General features: G+C 45.2%; 1 protein-coding gene across 1 annotated transcript in view; it reads right to left on the reverse strand.

Moving 5' to 3' along the window:
- Positions 1-17,519, reverse strand: part of WWC1 (WW and C2 domain containing 1) — a 297,528-nt gene that overhangs the window by 69,537 nt on the left and 210,472 nt on the right. Inside the window, exon 9 of the mRNA XM_029583831.1 lies at positions 11,461-11,703. Coding sequence (XP_029439691.1) covers positions 11,461-11,703 — 243 coding nt within the window. The remainder of the gene's footprint in view (positions 1-11,460; positions 11,704-17,519) is intronic.

Here is a 17,519-nt window from a genome sequence, read left to right on the forward strand (position 1 = left end):
TGTGACCTTATTTGGGGTCTCAACCCAGAGTCTGGGAAGCCAAACCAATTAAATCAGGCCCCTGGCTTGATCTAGCTTCATCTTTATGGGACTTTTCTTAAACTAAATTTTCTCCAGTAGCAATCCAGCCTTCCGGAGAGGGCAAGCTGCACAGTTAGAGGGCAACTATCAAAGAGATTTACCTGGATAGGTCTCCCAGGCTGATAACTGTTCCCCTCACAGAGCAACGAGCTGGATGAAAGTCAGGCACTTTCGGGGTGAGAGGGAGGGTTTAGGTCAGGGAGAAACAACAGATGATTTGATTTTCAAAACGATGGACACTGCTTTCCCTCCTGATCAGATACCACCATGGACATCCCAGAGGTAACTTTCAAAAGGAAACAACCCTGGCCTTATTTGGCAGCTGGCCCCTAAGTTATTGTTTGTTCTCTCTTTTTAGGAACAGACAGAGGTGACATTCTTAAAGAAGAGCTCTTGTACTCAAAGTTCAAGGTGGCCTGTGGTCCAGCAGGGTTGGAAGCCCTTCAGAATGATCAAGATCAGGCAGTATTCTGACTCTTACTGGGGAACACGGTGAGACATCCCAGTTTTTCTTTGCGTGTGTCTAGGCACATCTGAGATTTGCTTCCTGAAATAGTATAGATAAAGGGGGTTCTCATTTCATGTCGTCAGAGGGTGCACAGCACAGCACTGCTAATGCAGTCCAGTTTTTGCTTTGCTTTTCATCAGGTTTCCAGCTTCAGACATTAATGGGTCCTAGAGCAGTGGTTCCCAGCCCTGTCCTGAGGGCCCACCAGCCAGTCGGGTTTTCAGGACATCCACAATGAATATGCATGAGAGAAAATTTGCATGTTATGGAGGCAGTGCATGCACATTTTCTCATGCATATTCATTGTGGATATCCTGAAAACCCGACTGACTGGGGGGTCCTCAGGGCAGGATTGGGAACCACTGGTCTATAGCATTCTCTTCCTGTAGAGCTCATGTAATTAATGACCTCATTGTCCAGGGACAGAGCTGCTGATCAGGAGGGTTAGCAGACCTCCTCCTGCCTGGCTATACCAATCAATAAAAGTTACTGGTTCTAGTCCTGGCTAGAGAATATTTTAATGCTCCCATCACATCAGTTTGAGGCACTTCAGCTTCAGATGGTGTCTGGGAACCCAGTTTGCCGGCAGCTTACACAGCAGAGGTTTGCTGTTTGCACCTGGAGGTGGAGCGCGGGGAGGGGAGGGGGGACCACACATACACACTAAGGGATAAAGAATCTTCTGCCAAGCATATGCTAGGTACTAGTTTTCACAATTTTTCAGCCTGGCAGTTTCTCTCCTACTCTCATGTGTTTCCAGCTGTATGAGAATCTTTCTGTAGCGGGCTGCAGTACATAACCTCTGCCCCATCCTCTCGCCGGGCGGAGGGCTTCCTGTGGGAGTGCTGGGGCCAAGCTGTGACCCATGCTTCTAGGTTCTTCCCTGACGGAAGAAGGCAGGGTCCTTAAGATACATCTTCCAGTAAGAATAAAGCGCTGCTGTTTGGTGCAGACAAATTCCTTTGCAATGGATCTGGTGACAGAAAATAAATTCCAATAATAATAATAATAAAAAAAAAAAAATCTATCGATGCACAATCTTCACATCACTAGGGATTTCTTCCTCCACTATCCCCTAGCCAGTAGGCACTGTTTGAAGATGGGATCCGTCCTGGACTCTTCCCTTTTTGGTACCTGTTCCCTGGTGTGCAGACCACTGAGGTCCAGTAACATGAACTAGAACACTCTCCTGAACGGACAACCTTCTACTAAGTTTTTTCTAAGCCGGAACTTTGAAAGTGGATCTTCCAGTCTGACTCCAACCAGAAATCCACTCTGCCTTTCTTCTCTCAATCTCAAGATCCTCCTTGGACCCCAAGAAAACTCTCTCCTGCTAAAAGGTCTGAGAGCTCCACCCTTCAGCGTCAGCCACTTTCTCAGGATGGAAGACTGGTTCATGAGTTTTCTGGAGACATTCCTTTGAAAGATACCGCCCACTGGGAAGTGTAAGGGAACACGACGCACTCCTTACTCTCTGTGACCTCATGGGCCTGATTTTAAAAAGCATTTACATGCTTCAAATTGTTTTTTTTTCTCGTGTAAATGCACTTTACTCGAGTAAGAGGCTTTTGAAAATTGCTACGATAATGTGTTACATTTACATGCGCAACTCCTTTGAAAATTATCTTCCATACATCCAGCATCTGATATCTCTAGTAAAGGACGTCTTGGAGACAATCTTCTACAGCTACCTGACAGGTTGCGAGTGCACATGTGCCCATACACATGCGTATCAGCACGCAAGCAAGGATACGCTTGGCACACACTGGCACACTTACAGATACATTTTAAAAGGAATGCACATATTTGGCACGTGAGCAGAGATATGCTTAATTTTATATCATGCGTGCAAGTACATGTGTATTATTTAAAATATCCTTGCTGCTCATATGTGTGCATCCTTTATGTGCATATTTTAATAACATGCTTGTACAAGTGACGGAGAGAGAGAATCCGACACTCTATACATCTCAGTGTAAGAGGGGCACTTGCAACTCAGGGTGGGTTTTGGGTGGTAGTGGTGTTACAAGGGTCCTCAGACCCTTGCGCCCTGGGCAAACCAATGTAACACTGCCCCCCCCCCCCCCAAAACCCACCCTGAGTTGAAAGTGCCCCCTCTTACAGTGGGAACTATATAGAGTGTCAGATTGTCTTTCTCTCTCTGGTGTTCTGGGTCCTACCCTGGAACAGCCATGCCCTGCCCCTTTTCTGCCTCCATGTTCTTGACACCAAACTCGCGTTGCTTGTGTGTGAACCACAGACGCGCGTGTGAGGCCGTTTTTGTGCAAGCAACACTTTAAAAATCTACCTGTTATGTTTTAAAATGCATCAACTGCGCTTAAGATGGCTCCTAGTTTTAAAAGACTACTCAAGCCCAGCTAGCACACGTGTGTCTTCCATAAGATCTTGTCGGTTTTTACTCACGTATGTCAGCAAATTTTAAAACATGCTCACCCATGTTACAATTAGTCCACCAGTTTGCCCAGTTAACAGTGAGGTCTTTCAGACCTCTAGTTCTTCATCCTACATGCCACCCAGTTGACCCAGATCCCTCACCATCTTCTATCAGCCCTAAAACTGGAGATCTACAGACTTGCTCATCATCAGGAGCACAGTAAAGCTACGCGGATATCTAACGTACACGCACTCCGGGTTTCGGTTTTAAAATTTGGAGTTATGCCCTGCCCTGGATTGCCCATGCACTGCCTCTTTTCTGCCCCCTTATTCCTTATGCGTGCATGGGTACATAGGCATGCATTTTGCGGCTTTTTAAAATCTGCGTTGCTCGTGTGTGGCTCACAAACGTGTGTATGTGGGCAATTTTTCACATGCACGCTTAACATCAACCTGCGAGGTTCTTGCCCTTTTATAAACCCTCCCTTTGATTTAGTCCTCGTTTCTACGATGATCTGCTCCTACACGTACTCTGAGATCTGCCCATCCAGACCTTTTAGAAGTCCCGTCCTCTCGCGTTGTCCATCTAGCAGAATCTAGAGATGATGCATTCTAGAACACAGTCCCAAAGAACCTATGAACCATCACTTCCACCCAAACTTTTAGAAAGTCGCTGAAGGCCTTTCTTTTTAAACAGGCTTTTGATTTATGATCAGGATGGTAAAGTGACCATAGTTCATATGGTTGTTCGAAATATTTATCTGCCACAACTGGACATGACAGAAAAGCTATGAAAGCAATATGATGTATGCAATTTTAGAAGTTTTGACAGCAACAGTATTGTAAGGAAGCTCTCATTTTTCTTGTGTATGCTTTTATGATGTGATCAACAAACAGTGGATGGGTGCATAAAACAAATGTTTTAAAATAATTAAAAAACCATTGTGTGATGAAGAGAGTTCCTCCCCCATCATCCCCGAGACTATGAGCACTGCCTACTCAGCATCCTTAACCCCTGTCCAATGCACCACTTGGAGGCAGACCCTCATCTCAGTAAGCCACCAAGCCAGTCCAGCAACTTTATTTGTGATATTCAAAGATAGAGTCGAAAATAATCTGATGATTTGACACCTACTGTTCTTCAATCTGTCTCTCCAACTAGAATTTCATGTTTTAACGCCTCCATATGTTACACTATACTGACTTCACAGAAGGCGTTTTAGACTTAATGAGGATAATTCCACCATGGAGTTGCAAACTCGGTTCTCACCCAAAATTTCAGCAAAAACTATGAACTATCTGCGCTCCAACTGGATCTGGGTGTGTGTGCCTAACAAAATCTCTAAGGAGAGGAACAGGAGCTGGTATATTCTGATATCAGCACTAAATACTGAACCACAGACCTAAAAAAGAGCCGCATGGGATACCCACTTAGAGAAATGGTCAGAGACAGCAAGGAGCAAGTGGTGAAAGCCTTTCCTATCACTGCCACACAAGAAAGAAATCAGAAGTGGCATGCGGTCAGGGCCTTCAAGGGATGCAGGGGGATTCCCTTTGTTTAATTTTTTTTCTTTGATTTTTTTTTTCAAGTTGGGCATGACGCCACCCCTGTGGCACATCTTTAACGAAGTGGTCTTCTTCCCGGGGCATCTTAAGTGAGGTGGCCCTCCACTCCACCCCCCCCACCCCCCGCAGCAGCACATCTTTACTGAAGCCACTCCCCTCTCTCCTGCAGTGGATCTTTACTGACATGGCTCCCCTCCCCCCCACTTGGTGGTGAATCTTCACTGACGCAGCCCTCTCCCCGGTGGTGCATCTTCAGTGAGGCTGCTCTAGCGACAAAATAAGAAACTCAATGGGGCAAAAAAGGTCCATAAAAGAGTGGGAGACCTTCAGAGTGTGTGTGTGGGTGTATATACATACATTTATACATATACACATATATATACACATACATATATACACACACATACATATACATATATACACATACATATACATATATATACATATACATACATATATATACATACATATACATATATACATATACATATATATACAAACATATACTTATATACATATATATATATACATATACTTATATACATATATATATACATACATACATACGTATATATATATATATATGAGAGAGAGAGAGCTTGTGTGTGTGTCAGAAAATGAGAGCCTGTGTGAGAAAGATCGAGCCACTGAATGTGAAAGATTGTTTGTTTGTATGAGGGAGAGATAGTCACTGAGCGTGAGAGGATGTCTGTGTATTTTTGTGTGCAGAAGAGAGAGTCACTGTGTATGTGTAAGGGAGAAAGAGCTACAGAGTGTGAGAGTGCCTGTGTGTATGTGGAAGAGAGAGCCACTCAGGATGAGAGACAGTGCCCCTGAATGTGGAAGTGCCAGAGCCTATGAGCGTGAGAGTTTCTCTGTGTATGTGTGAGAGAGAGCCACTGAGCGCATGAGAGAGTATATATGTGTGTGTGTGTGTGCATGTGAGGGAGAGAGCCACTGAGTGTGAGGAAGATGGCAGTGATAAGCCAAATTCCCTCTCAAGCTGATGCTGCATTCAATTGCCACTTCCTTACTCCCACAGCTGGCAGCAGGAGTCTTGTATAAGTGAACGTCATCTCTTGCTGCCTTTGGGGCCAATCTCACAGTTTATTGTAAGATTGGCCCTGCGGCAGCAGGAGTTCACGTTGCATTGACGTGACTGCTATGGTCTATGTGATCTGGCAGGCCGCCAAGGAGCCTATCTGGCAGATGAAGAAGACAGGATAACCAGCAACCTGGCAGCCACCTGCAGAAACCATTCCATTGGTGGCTGAAGATGAGTCCTGGCAGGCCACTGTGTGTGTGTGTGTGTGTGTGTGTGGGGGGGGGGGGGGGGGGGCGCCTGAATAAGAAAGCCCCTGTGACTCAGTAGCATGGCAAAAAGAGGGGAAGGTCCTGAACCTGTGTGAATGAGTGAGAGTGTGAATGTGTCTGAGAATCAGCAAGCCACTGAATGTGAGAGAATGCCTGTGTGTGTGGAGAGAGAGCCACTGAATGTGAGAGTGTGTGTGTGTGTGTGTGTGTGTGTGTGTGCAGAGCTACTAAATGTGACAGGGCCTGAATATGTGTAAGTACATTAGGGAGAGAGAGCCACTGAACGAGAGTGTGCCAGTGAATATGTGTGTGTGTGTGTGTGCAGAAAGACATTGAATGTGAGAGTGCTAGTGCCTGTGTGTGTGTGAGCAGACAGCCACTGAATGTGAGGTATTGCCTTTGTGTGTGCATGTGCAGTCACTAAACATGAGGGAATTCCTAAGACTGTGTGTGTGTGTGTGTGTGTGTGTGTGTGTGTGTGAGGGAGAGAGCCACAGAGTGAGAGTGTGCCTTTTTTGTGTGAGCGACTGTCTGTGTGTGTACATGAGGGAGAGAGAGCCACTGAATATGAGAAAATGCCTGTGTGTGTGTGTGTGTGTGTGTGTGTGTGTGTGCATGCACTGAATGTGAGAGTCTGATTATGTATGTGTGTGTGTTTGAGGGAAAGAGAGATACTGAATGTGAGAAAGTACCTAAGTACTCGGCGACCACCTTGAAGAAAGCAACATCCCACTACCCACGCAATTTGGCTTCAGGAAACAACTGAACACGGAGTCACTACTACTATTATTAAACGACACCGTACTCAAAGGTTTTGAAAATGGCCACAGCTGCCTTTTAGTCCTACTTGACCTATCAGCAGCCTTTGACACGGTAAACCACTCAATCATGATTGACCGTCTATCTGAAATTGGTGCAAAAGAAAAAACCCCTACAATGGTTCACATCCTATCTATCACAAAGAACCTACCAGGTGTTGATCAATGACATCCTCTAAAAAAAAATAAACCTAGACACCGGAGTTCCCCAAGGCTCCACTCTATCTGCGACACTCTTCAACATTTATCTGCTCCCAATATGCCACTTCCTCTCAAACCTTAAACTGACCCACTTCATATATGCAGATGATATCCAAATATTAATCCCAATATACAACTGTTTGGAAGACACCTACAAAAAAACAGCCACCTAACTCACCAAAATAAAGCAACTATTAACCAACATGAAACTCATCCTAAACTTTGATAAGACAGAAATAATCATACTGGACAGAAAGAACATCGCTCCTCAACTACCACAACTCAACCTAATGAACCAAAAAGCTACAATCTCACCTGTCAATCATGCCTGCAACCTTGGAGGAGTCATAATTGACAATGAACTTTCCTTCAAGAACCAATTCACTACTAAAATCAAAGACAAATATTACAAACTACTAACCCTACGTCGTGTAAAACCTTTCCTTTCCCCCAACGACTTCAGAACAGTCCTTCAACTACTCTTCTCCAACCTGGACTACTGCAACTCCCTGCTATTCAACTTACCTCTCAACATCATCCGTCCACTCCAAATACTCCAAAATACAGCCGCAAGAATACTCACTGGAACTAAAAAACATGATCACATCACTCCTACACATATCACTACACTGGCTCCCAATAAAATTTAGGATAGAATACAAAATACTATATCCATATTACACAAAATAATATACGAAAAACAAACAACTGGCTAAATACATCCATAAAACTGCACTCTCCAAAAAGAAACCTCCGCTCAGCTAATAAAAGTCTATTAAAGATTCCACCTGCTTGCTCCAAACAACTCACCTCAACTCGGAAGAGAGCCATATCCCTAGGAAGCCCCAAACTCTGGAACACCCTCCCAATCGAACTTAGAACACTGCAAAACTTAAAAACCTTCAAAAAAGAACTAAAAGCCAAAACCAAAAACCAAAGCCTACCAACTCACCAAATGACTCTCAAACACCACTTCCCTCCTACTGACCCTATGCAAACATGTGGAGCCAATGCAAGCACGTAATATAACACACCAGCCAGTCGGATTTTCAGGATATCCACAATGAATATGCTTGAGAGAAAATTTGCATATTTTCTCTCATGCATATTCCCCCAGGGAATATGCATGAGAGAACCCTGTCCAGTGGGCCCCCAGGACAGGGTTAGGGACCACTGCCATAGACGATTTTAATGATAATTTACAAATTTCCAATAGCAAGTCTGCAATTTCAGTTTTCAGTTCTTTCAGCTCTCTGGGGTGTAAGCTGTCTGGTCCAGATGATTTGCTATTCTTTAGTTTGTCAATTTGTCCTAATACATCTTCCAGATCCACTGAGATTTGTTTCAGTTCCTCTGAATCATCACCTTTGATTATCATTTCTGGCACGGGTACCTCTCTTACATCTTCCTCAGAGAAGACTGAAGCAAATAATTCATTTAGTTTCTCTACTATTGTTTTGTAATTGTTTTACCCCTTGATCATCTGACTCCTTCGCTGGCTTCATACTTCAAATGTATTTCCACAGATACTCTTAAAAAAAACCCCCTCCTTCTTCATCCCTATCTCTGCTGATTCAAAAATGGAGTTTGAAATCAACATCATCATCGACTACAAGGTGGTGAGAAATAAACTTTATTACTTGGTAGACTCGAAGGGTTATGGTCCCGAGTAACCAGAGGGACCATAACCAGAGAACCTCAATGCCTCCATTCTGGTTCAAAGGATCCATTGCCTCTTTTCCCACAAGACCATAAAAATGGCCTGAAGAAGCCCCTGGGGGTGGGAGCCTAAAAGGGGGGGGGGGGTACTATAACATGCTGCCAACCCCGGGTTACTACACCCTAATCAGAGTCCTGTACTTTGCGGCTCTGGACTCGGTATGGTGCCATGTCCTCTGCAGTGATGTCCCAGTGTGGTTTCCGGTATCCTGCTTTCGGGCTACATCCTGTGGCCTGGACTAAGGGCACACAGCATTCACCAGTTTTATAGGCCCAGCCTTCAGGACTTCCTGTTGTGCAGACTGCTGATATCACTGCTACTCTGAAATAAAAGGAGGCTCAATTCCCTTGGTGAGTGCCTAAGCCAGAGATCCTAAATCTTGATCATGTGCCATTGTAGTTCCTGGTTCTTCTCTTTGGTGGTGTTCCTGCCTTGGCTCACTGCTGCCTCAGCGGCCCAGTCTATCTGTGGTGTTCCGGCCTTGTTCCGGACCTCTCTCTCTACCTGCCATCAGTCCTAAATCCTGCCTTCGCTGTCCCTTGCCCATTCCTGCCTGCTGACATTCTGGACCAGTCCCTTCCCGCTGGTCAGCTGCTGCCTATTGGAGCTAAGCAGTGCTGTCTGCTGGTTAGGCTGCGTCAATCCAACAGCAGCCCCAAGAGTCCTCACCCTGAGTAGAGATAATTGCAATGTCTCACTGTTTTGCTACTTCGAATCATTGGATATCACGACACCAAAGTCTCTGTCCTGCTATGTGAACTGCATTGTGTAGTGTTCCCTTGTGCAAGGATCCAAGGCCAGCACAGCTCAATGTGCAAGCCGTCCCCTTGCACAGGGCAGTGGCTCAGATTTGGAAGCAGTCTGACACAGCAGAGTTCGGTGGAGTCAGCAGCAGCACTAGATGACTTATCTAACCCCATCCTGACAGCAGACTGAGCGGGCAGCGCCGTCCCACTTATTTTTTTCTTTGCCCCTTTCCCCAGGCCAGCAGCAGGAAGGAGCATCGCTTATGCCAGCATCAACTTCCAGTGCACCAGAAACTGATACTATGGAAGCAATGTCTGTTTGGGAGCCACATTTACTGTGTTCCATGCATTGACCTAGCAAGTACCAGACAAAGGAAAGAGTGCAAACATTCACCAGAGGACCCAACTAATTCATTCTGCCCCCATGAGAAAGATCTCTGAATACTGGATGGGTTGTTTGGTTTTTATTTTTAGTGACTGAGTGAGCCAGGTGCCTACACTTGGATTTTGCGGCATAAATGCATAACTCTGCATTTTTTAGTATTGAAAGAAGAGTTTCTATTAATTTTCCTACCAACAAAGTCAGGCTAACAGAGCTGCAATTTCCAACCTCTTCCCTATTACCATTTTATAAAAGGTAAACCGCTGTTCCAGTCCTGATCCATAAATGGGAAATTCTGAACTACAAATCCATGCATGCAATGGGGCAAAACCTGGAGCAGGCGTCAACTGCATCTCACTGGCCTGAAGATGGCTCTGCCATGGATGCTGCTTCTATAGTCTCCCCAGCTCCAGCCAGCCCATGGGTTAGGAGCTAGGTCCTGGTTCCTGAGTGACAGAGCACAGCACTGCTGCTGGGAGTTGCCGCCACTTCTCTTGAGTACTTGAAGTACACATATCTACTTACACATATCAAATCTGCAAGCTAAATGGACAGAAACTGCAAACTTCTTTTTGAGCAATTAACAAAGTTACTTCTTCTAGATGTCAGAGTCCAAAGTAGTAAATGAAACCCTTACCCTTGAGCAATTAGAGAAATGTTGAATTCATTTTCAGGAAGCGCTACATATGGAGGACTTTTTTCACAGGAATTTCCCTGCCTGAAATTTGCCCTCCCCCCAGAATCTGCTTGCAGCTTCACTGCATATATATTTTCTCCCCTGGATAAAGGCAGGGAAGGCACAGCAAACATGGGGAGTTTACCCTGCCCTCTTTGCTACAAAGCAGCTGCAAAGTTCATGGGTACTGTTTTGGTTTTTTTTTCATCTCGCAGGCCCTGCTGGCCCCAAATTTTCAAAGGAAGATTCCTCAGGTAGTTTCCCTTTGAAAATGAGCTTGCAGGTACACAGTATCAGGGGCCCTGCAAGCTCCCCGAGGTGTGTCTAAACTGCCCCCCCTGGTCCTTATTTGCCTTCACTACTTTCGGCAGACCATCTCCAGCCAGCCTAAGTCACCCACTCTCCGCAGTCAAAACAGTTTGAAAGAGCCACACAAGGAGCTAACCCAGCAGCTTTTTCTACAAAATGTAGGTTGTCTGTGACGGAAACAAACACCAGAGTTACTCATTAGATAATGGCTTTGAGCTCACACGAATGGAAAAGTCAGCATAACTAATCCATGGCAGAAACCCCTCCCCTCAATTTTAGGATGAAGGCGATAAAGCCTTAATCCTTTCTCTAATATTTGACTTTATTAGTGAATCCTTTGGGTTTAGGGCAGGGGCCAGCAATGTTATTTGTCAGCGTGCCGTAAAACATGCAATGCCTACCGCAGAGATGCTGGGAGTGCAAAGAAAGTGGGAGTCAGGGGAGTGGGGAACCCTGAAGGGGAGAAGCAATTCCAATCGAATGCTGCAGCCCTGCGAGCCTGTCCCTCTTCTCCAAGCGCCACACAATCTCTGTGCTAAAACTCTCAGGCTGACTCCGCTAATCTCGCAATGCACAAGGTTAGCACAACCAGCCCGGACGTTTGGACAGCTAGCACAGAAGTTGTACAGCGCTGTGTGGTTTGTCGCCTCTCCCCCACCTGGCTGCATGCACACCCTGGCCTGCTGCCAACCTCTGCTTTAGACCCGTCGGTACGGCTGCAGGCGGGGGAGTTTGGGTGCCCTACCTTTCCGTGAGAGCTTTGCTTTGGGAGTCTCTGGCGGTTCGCAAGTCTTCCTCTAAGCGCTTCCGCTCCACCTCCAGCCTCTCCACCTCGCTCTGCGTCCACTTCCTGGGGCTGATGAAACGCATCTCCTTCAAGAGTTCCTCCTTCTCACTGATGAGGATGAGCCGGTCACGCTCGGAGTCCAGCACGCCAGGCCAGGCCTCACTGTCCAGTTTAGCCAACTGGATCTTTATTTTTGCTATCCTATAGTAAGAAAAGTGATAGTAACTGTTCTGGCATAGCACATGCTATAGAGTGCTCCTACCCCATGTGCAGGCATCTACCAAAAATCTTTTTAGTGTCAAGCACATTTGTTAAGAGATATTTTCTATATTTTTATACTGCGAAACCTCTCTGTCAGTGAGCTCATCAATCACCTTCAGAAGCATAGGTTTGCACACAACAGAACATTAGGGCAACATGCAGTCACATAAAATGTGCCAATTATATTATACGAAAATACATGAGTACAGGAAAACGACTTCTTGGTGAACTTACTGAACATTTTTCTATCATTAGTATTATTAATTGTGAGGTCCATCTTCAGAGAGCCAGAAAACTTTATCCAGATATTCAACAGGACTTATCTGGATGAGTCTGCTGCTGAATACATATCCAGAGAACTTTCTTCGCATCCAGACTTATCCATTTAACTTTGATATTCAGCACTGTCTGTCTAATTAGCACTTTCTGGCTAAGGTTCTGCTATGCCCCAGGGATGCTTCCAGCCTCGCCTCTTTTATGGAGTAAATTTTGTGCGGGCAACAGTTTGCCTGGATACTAGGGATATGCTTTTGGATAAACCGAATCTGCAAAACAAAACAAATAGGGCCAATTCATTTCTTTCATGGGGCCCCCAGAGCTGGTCCAAAGGCTGAGTCCTCTACGCCTGATCCTCAGGTAAGACCAGAGCCTTGGCACAAGCCCAAAGCTGGGGTCCAGTCCCAGGCCCAACACTGGAGTTAATTTACAAAATGGCACCCTCTGCTGAGGAGGATGTACCAGAGTGAATTTACTTCAGCACGTCCTTAGGGGACAATGTCATTTCGAGAAGAAAGAAGACAGAACATGGAAGAAGGAAGTTGCTGAGGCTTGGCCTTTGAGCCTGGGCCTGGGCTGAGGCCCAGGTATCAGGACCTGGTTTCGTGACCAGGCCCCAGCATCAGGCCTGGACCCAGGCATTGGGACCTGGTCTCGGCCTTGCATAGGGCATTGGCCAATGTTGCGGCAACCTTCCATGGCCTAGGTTTGACCAAGGTGTTGATACCAAGTCTCTAAGCCTAGGCCTTGCATAGGGCATAGGCCGAAGTTGCAGTGACCTACCACAGCCTAGGCCTCGCCAGCAGATCCCCCACTGATCAGGTAAGTGGGGGCCATGGAGGATCCTGACATCAGTATTTTCCCAGGTGGGAGGGATGGGCAGTGGGGATGGGAGACCTTGGGAGGCCCTGTTTCTTTTTTTTCAGTTGTTTTTTTTTTGGGGGGGGGGGGGGGTATGTTTATTTCTCTTTTTTAAACTAAAGAAACAAAATAAACATTGAACCAAATGAAATTCATGGGTCTCCCCACCCCCGAAAACAAAACAAAAAACAAAGTTAATTTTTTACCCCTGCAAACCCCTACTAGACACTCAGCAGGGGAAGGGGAAGTGTAATTTAAACCCTAAAGATTTGTCTCATATATACTCCCAAAGTTAATCAGACAAATGTTTTCTCAACCTCTGTAAGGAATCACATGGGTTAGGGTATTTCCCAAGGAATACATCCGCATGCTCAACTTTTGGGAAATGTTATCAGCAAGAGGCAAGGCAGTTCTTGAAAAATCAAAGTGGGGACGAGAGATGTTTTTCTTGCTTTGGAACTGATCATGTTAAGAAATCAAGAAAAGGAAGACCTTGCAGATGATCCTCTTCAAATGAGAAATGTAATGTATATCCAGATTAGAGTGAATTTTTAATAGGACATTTAAAAGTGTGCCATACTTTGAAGCCTGCACAGAAAAGGCACCCATGCACATTTGTCTTTGATGATCAGCTTGCTAGGAGGCTAAAATATGTGTGTCTTAAGCAGTTCTGAACGATGGCATAGCGTATGGGTGTTAGTGTTAGTGGCATGCCTTCAATACACATAGATGTTTGAAAATGTAATGGGAGCGCAGAGTTTCCAAGCACGTCCCCAAGCTGCCTCTCTTCTCTGCAGCTAACAGCATGGCTTGTGAAAGTGCATGCTTACTTCTTATCGGGCGCGCACACAGGCCACTCTCCTGTGCACGTGATTCAGAAAATTAATTTATTTAAATTAGGGCCCACGGTAAAAAGAAGCGCTAGGGACACTAGCGCGTCCCTAGCGCCTCTTTTTGGACAGGAGCACTGGCTGTCAGTGAGTTTGACAGCCGACGCTCAATTTTGCCAGTGTCGGTTCTCAAACCCGCTGACAGCCACGGGTTCGGAAACCGGACGCCGGCAAATTTGAGCGTCCGGTTTTCAACCTGCGAGCCGCAGGCCCATTTTAAATTTTTTTTTTTTAAATTTTTTATTTGTAAATTTTGGGACTTCCGACTTAATATCGCCATAATATTAAATCGGAGGGTGTACAGAAAAGCAGTTTTTACTGCTTTTCTGTGCACTTTCCCGGTGCTGGCAGAAATTAATGCCTACCTTTGGGTAGGCGCTAATTTCTGAAAGCAAAATGTGCTGCTTGGCTGCACATTTTACTTTCTGAATCGCGCGGGCATAACTAATAGCGCCCACAACATGCATTTCTGTGTTGCGGGCGCTATTAGTTTCACGGGGGTTGGACGCGCGTTTTCGGTGTGCTATTACCCCTTACTGAATAAGGGATAAAGCTAGCGCGTCGAAAACGCGTGTCCAAATGCGGGTTAACAGTGTGCTCCACTGGAGCGCACTGTACTGTATCGGCCTGTATGTTAGGTACACAGAGCCTGACTAAGCCTTTGAAAATGTAGCCCCCTGTGCATTGCATTCTGTGTGTTTAAATCAGACAATGGCATCTCTCTGCATGTGGATTCCAACGTAGGCCGGTAAATAAATATTCAAACAGTAATACTCCCCACGCTCCTTCTCAGTAACACATAACACTGCAAAGCATGCCGGCAGCTGTTTGTCCTGCCTTTTTTAATGTGTGGAATACATATGTTCTTGGCTTCCAAAATAGTATATTTAAGCAGTGCCTACACCAGATTAAATCTGGAAGTGGACTGGTACTCATTAATTTGAAATTGTATCCAAACTCAGCTTAATTTGATTTAACTTTTACGTAGGATTTACTCGTTTGGATCAACTGCATTTAAAATGTACCTGCACGAGGACAAGTTGGGAATAAAGGAAAGGGATAGCAAATTGCCATTTGACATGTATGGATTTCGGAGTGGCGCAAAGAATTTTAACAACATGGCGGCTCTCTCTGTCTTTTCAGCAGGTGTTTATATTAAAACTCTGCCACATCACGACTGGAGAAATGACACAAGGCTGAGGAAAAGTTGGATTGAAGGTCCCCCCTGATGCAGGAAACGCACTTCCAAAACCCAGATTGTATCAGGGAACATGTATTTAAAAAAATAAGAGGCCCGATATTCAAGACACATTTAGCGCTATTTAGCTGGGTAAGAGAGGCTTACATAGAAACATAGAAACATAGAAATGACGGCAGAAGAAGACCAAATGGCCCATCTAGTCTGCCCAGCAAGCTTCACACATATTTTCTCTCATACTTATCTGTTTCTCTTAGCTCTTGGTTCTATTTCCCTTCCATCCCCACCTTTAATGTAGAGAGCAGTGATGGAGCTGCATCCAAGTGAAATATCTAGCTTGATTAGTTTGGGGTAGTAGCCGCCGCAATAAGCAAGCTGCACCCATGCTTATTTGTTTTACCCAGACTATGTTATTAGCCCTTATTGGTTGTTTTTCTTCTCCCCTGCCGTTGAAGCAGGGAGCTATGCTGGATATGCGTGACGTATAAGTCTTCTCCCATGCCGTTGAAGCAGAGAGCCATGCTGGATGTGCATCGAAAGTGAAGTATCAGGCCCATTTGGTTTGGGGTAGTAACCGCCGTAACAAGCCAGCTACTCCCCGCTTTGTGAGTGCGAACCCTCTTTTCTTCTCCCCTGCCGTTGAATCAGAGAACTATGCTGTATATGCATTGAAAGTGAAGTATCAGGCTTATTTGATTTGGGGTAGTAACCGCCGTAACAAGCCAGCTACTCCCCTCTTTGTGAGTGTGAATCCTTTTTTCCACATTTCCTCTTGCTGTTGAAGCTTAGAGCGATGTTGGAGTCAAGCCTGTGTATGTTTATTTAATAAGGGTATTGACTCCAGGCAGTAGCCATTATTCTGGCGAGTCACCCACTCTTCATTGGCAGCCTCTTGACTTTATGGATCCACAGTGTTTATCCCACGCCCCTTTGAAGTTAGCTTATGCGGCTAAGTGTGCACCCACATTCATTGGCCGCTGCTTAGTCATATTAAGGCCCTTATATGGTTAAAAAGTTAGCTGCATAAATCATGGGCGGACAGTGGGAGGATCGGGGTGGAGCGAGTTAGCCATACAATTTACGCGGCTACCTGCTGATATTCGAATTTAGCCGCATAAGTTGTTTGGCTAAGATAGATGTGCCATAAAGAAGGGTCTAAACTTAGCCGGTTAAACTTATATGCTAAGTGTTCAGTTATATAAGCATAAGTGCAGCTTGCTTATTGCGGCGGCTACTACCCCTAACGAATCAAGCTAGATATTTCACTTGGATGCAGCTCCATCACTGCTCTCTACATTAAAGGTGGGGGTGGAAGGGAAATAGAACCAAGAGCTAAGAGAAACAGATAAGTATGAGAGAAAATATGTGTGAAGCTTGCTGGGCAGACTAGATGGGCCATTTGGTCTTCTTCTGCCGTCATTTCTATGTTTCTATGTTTCTATATATATATGTATATCAGCAACATAACCATGCTGCTGCTGAATATACATCGTAACTTAGCCGGATAAGTTCTAACTGGCTAAGTTACTTAATTGGCCAGTTTTAAATATTGACCCCAAGATAAATTGCATTTGAATGTTTGCCTTATTTGGATCTATGATTACAGCTGGGCACATTTGAAGGTGAATTTTAAAAGCCGAGCATGCGCCAAATTCTGGAGAGGGGCGCACATCTGGCACTTACACATGTCCACCTGATTTTATAAGGCACCCAGATGCACATACAAGTGTCGATGCACATCTCATATTGGTCAAAAAAGGGGTGTGGTGTGTGCGAAGCATGGGTGTTTCAGGACATGACCAAGAGACGTGCGCACAAGTAGCTACGTGCCTGGACATGAGTCCAGTTCCAGTGTCGAGTAAATTTACTTTTGCTATGGAGGAGGTTTATGTTAAAAAAAAAAAAAAAAAAAGTTCCAGGCATCTGTGAGGGGTTTGAAGGGTCCGGGGTAATTGGAGGAGTGCAAGCTAAAGAACCAAGGGGGTTCCTCCAAGAACTTATCCAATCCTTTTTTTAAACCCAGCTACACTAACTGCACTAACCACATCCTCTGGCAACAAATTCCAGAGTTTAATTGTGCATTGAGTGAAAAAGAACTTTCTCCGATTAGTTTTAAATGTGCTACATGCTAACTTCATGGAGTGCCCCCTAGTCTTTCTATTATCCGAAAGAGTAAATAACCGATTCACATTTACCCGTTCTAGACCTCTCATGTTTTTCAACACCTCTATCATATCCCCCCCCCCCCCCTCAGCCGTCTCTTCTCCAAGCTGAACAGTCCTAACCTCTTTATTCATTCATTTTAGGGGAGCTGTTCCATCCCCTTTATCATTTTGGTCGCCCTTCTCTGTACCTTCTCCATCGCAACTATATCTTTTTTGAGATGTGGCGACCAGAATTGTACACAGGTGCGGTCTCATCATGGAGCGATACAGAGGCATTATGGCATTTTCCGTTTTATTCACCATTCCCTTTCGAATAAATCCCAATATTCTATTTGCTTTCCTGACTGCCGCAGCACACTGAACCGA

The sequence above is a fragment of the Rhinatrema bivittatum genome, chromosome 18 (assembly GCF_901001135.1).
Source record: "Rhinatrema bivittatum chromosome 18, aRhiBiv1.1, whole genome shotgun sequence".
Lineage (NCBI taxonomy): Eukaryota > Metazoa > Chordata > Amphibia > Gymnophiona > Rhinatrematidae > Rhinatrema > Rhinatrema bivittatum.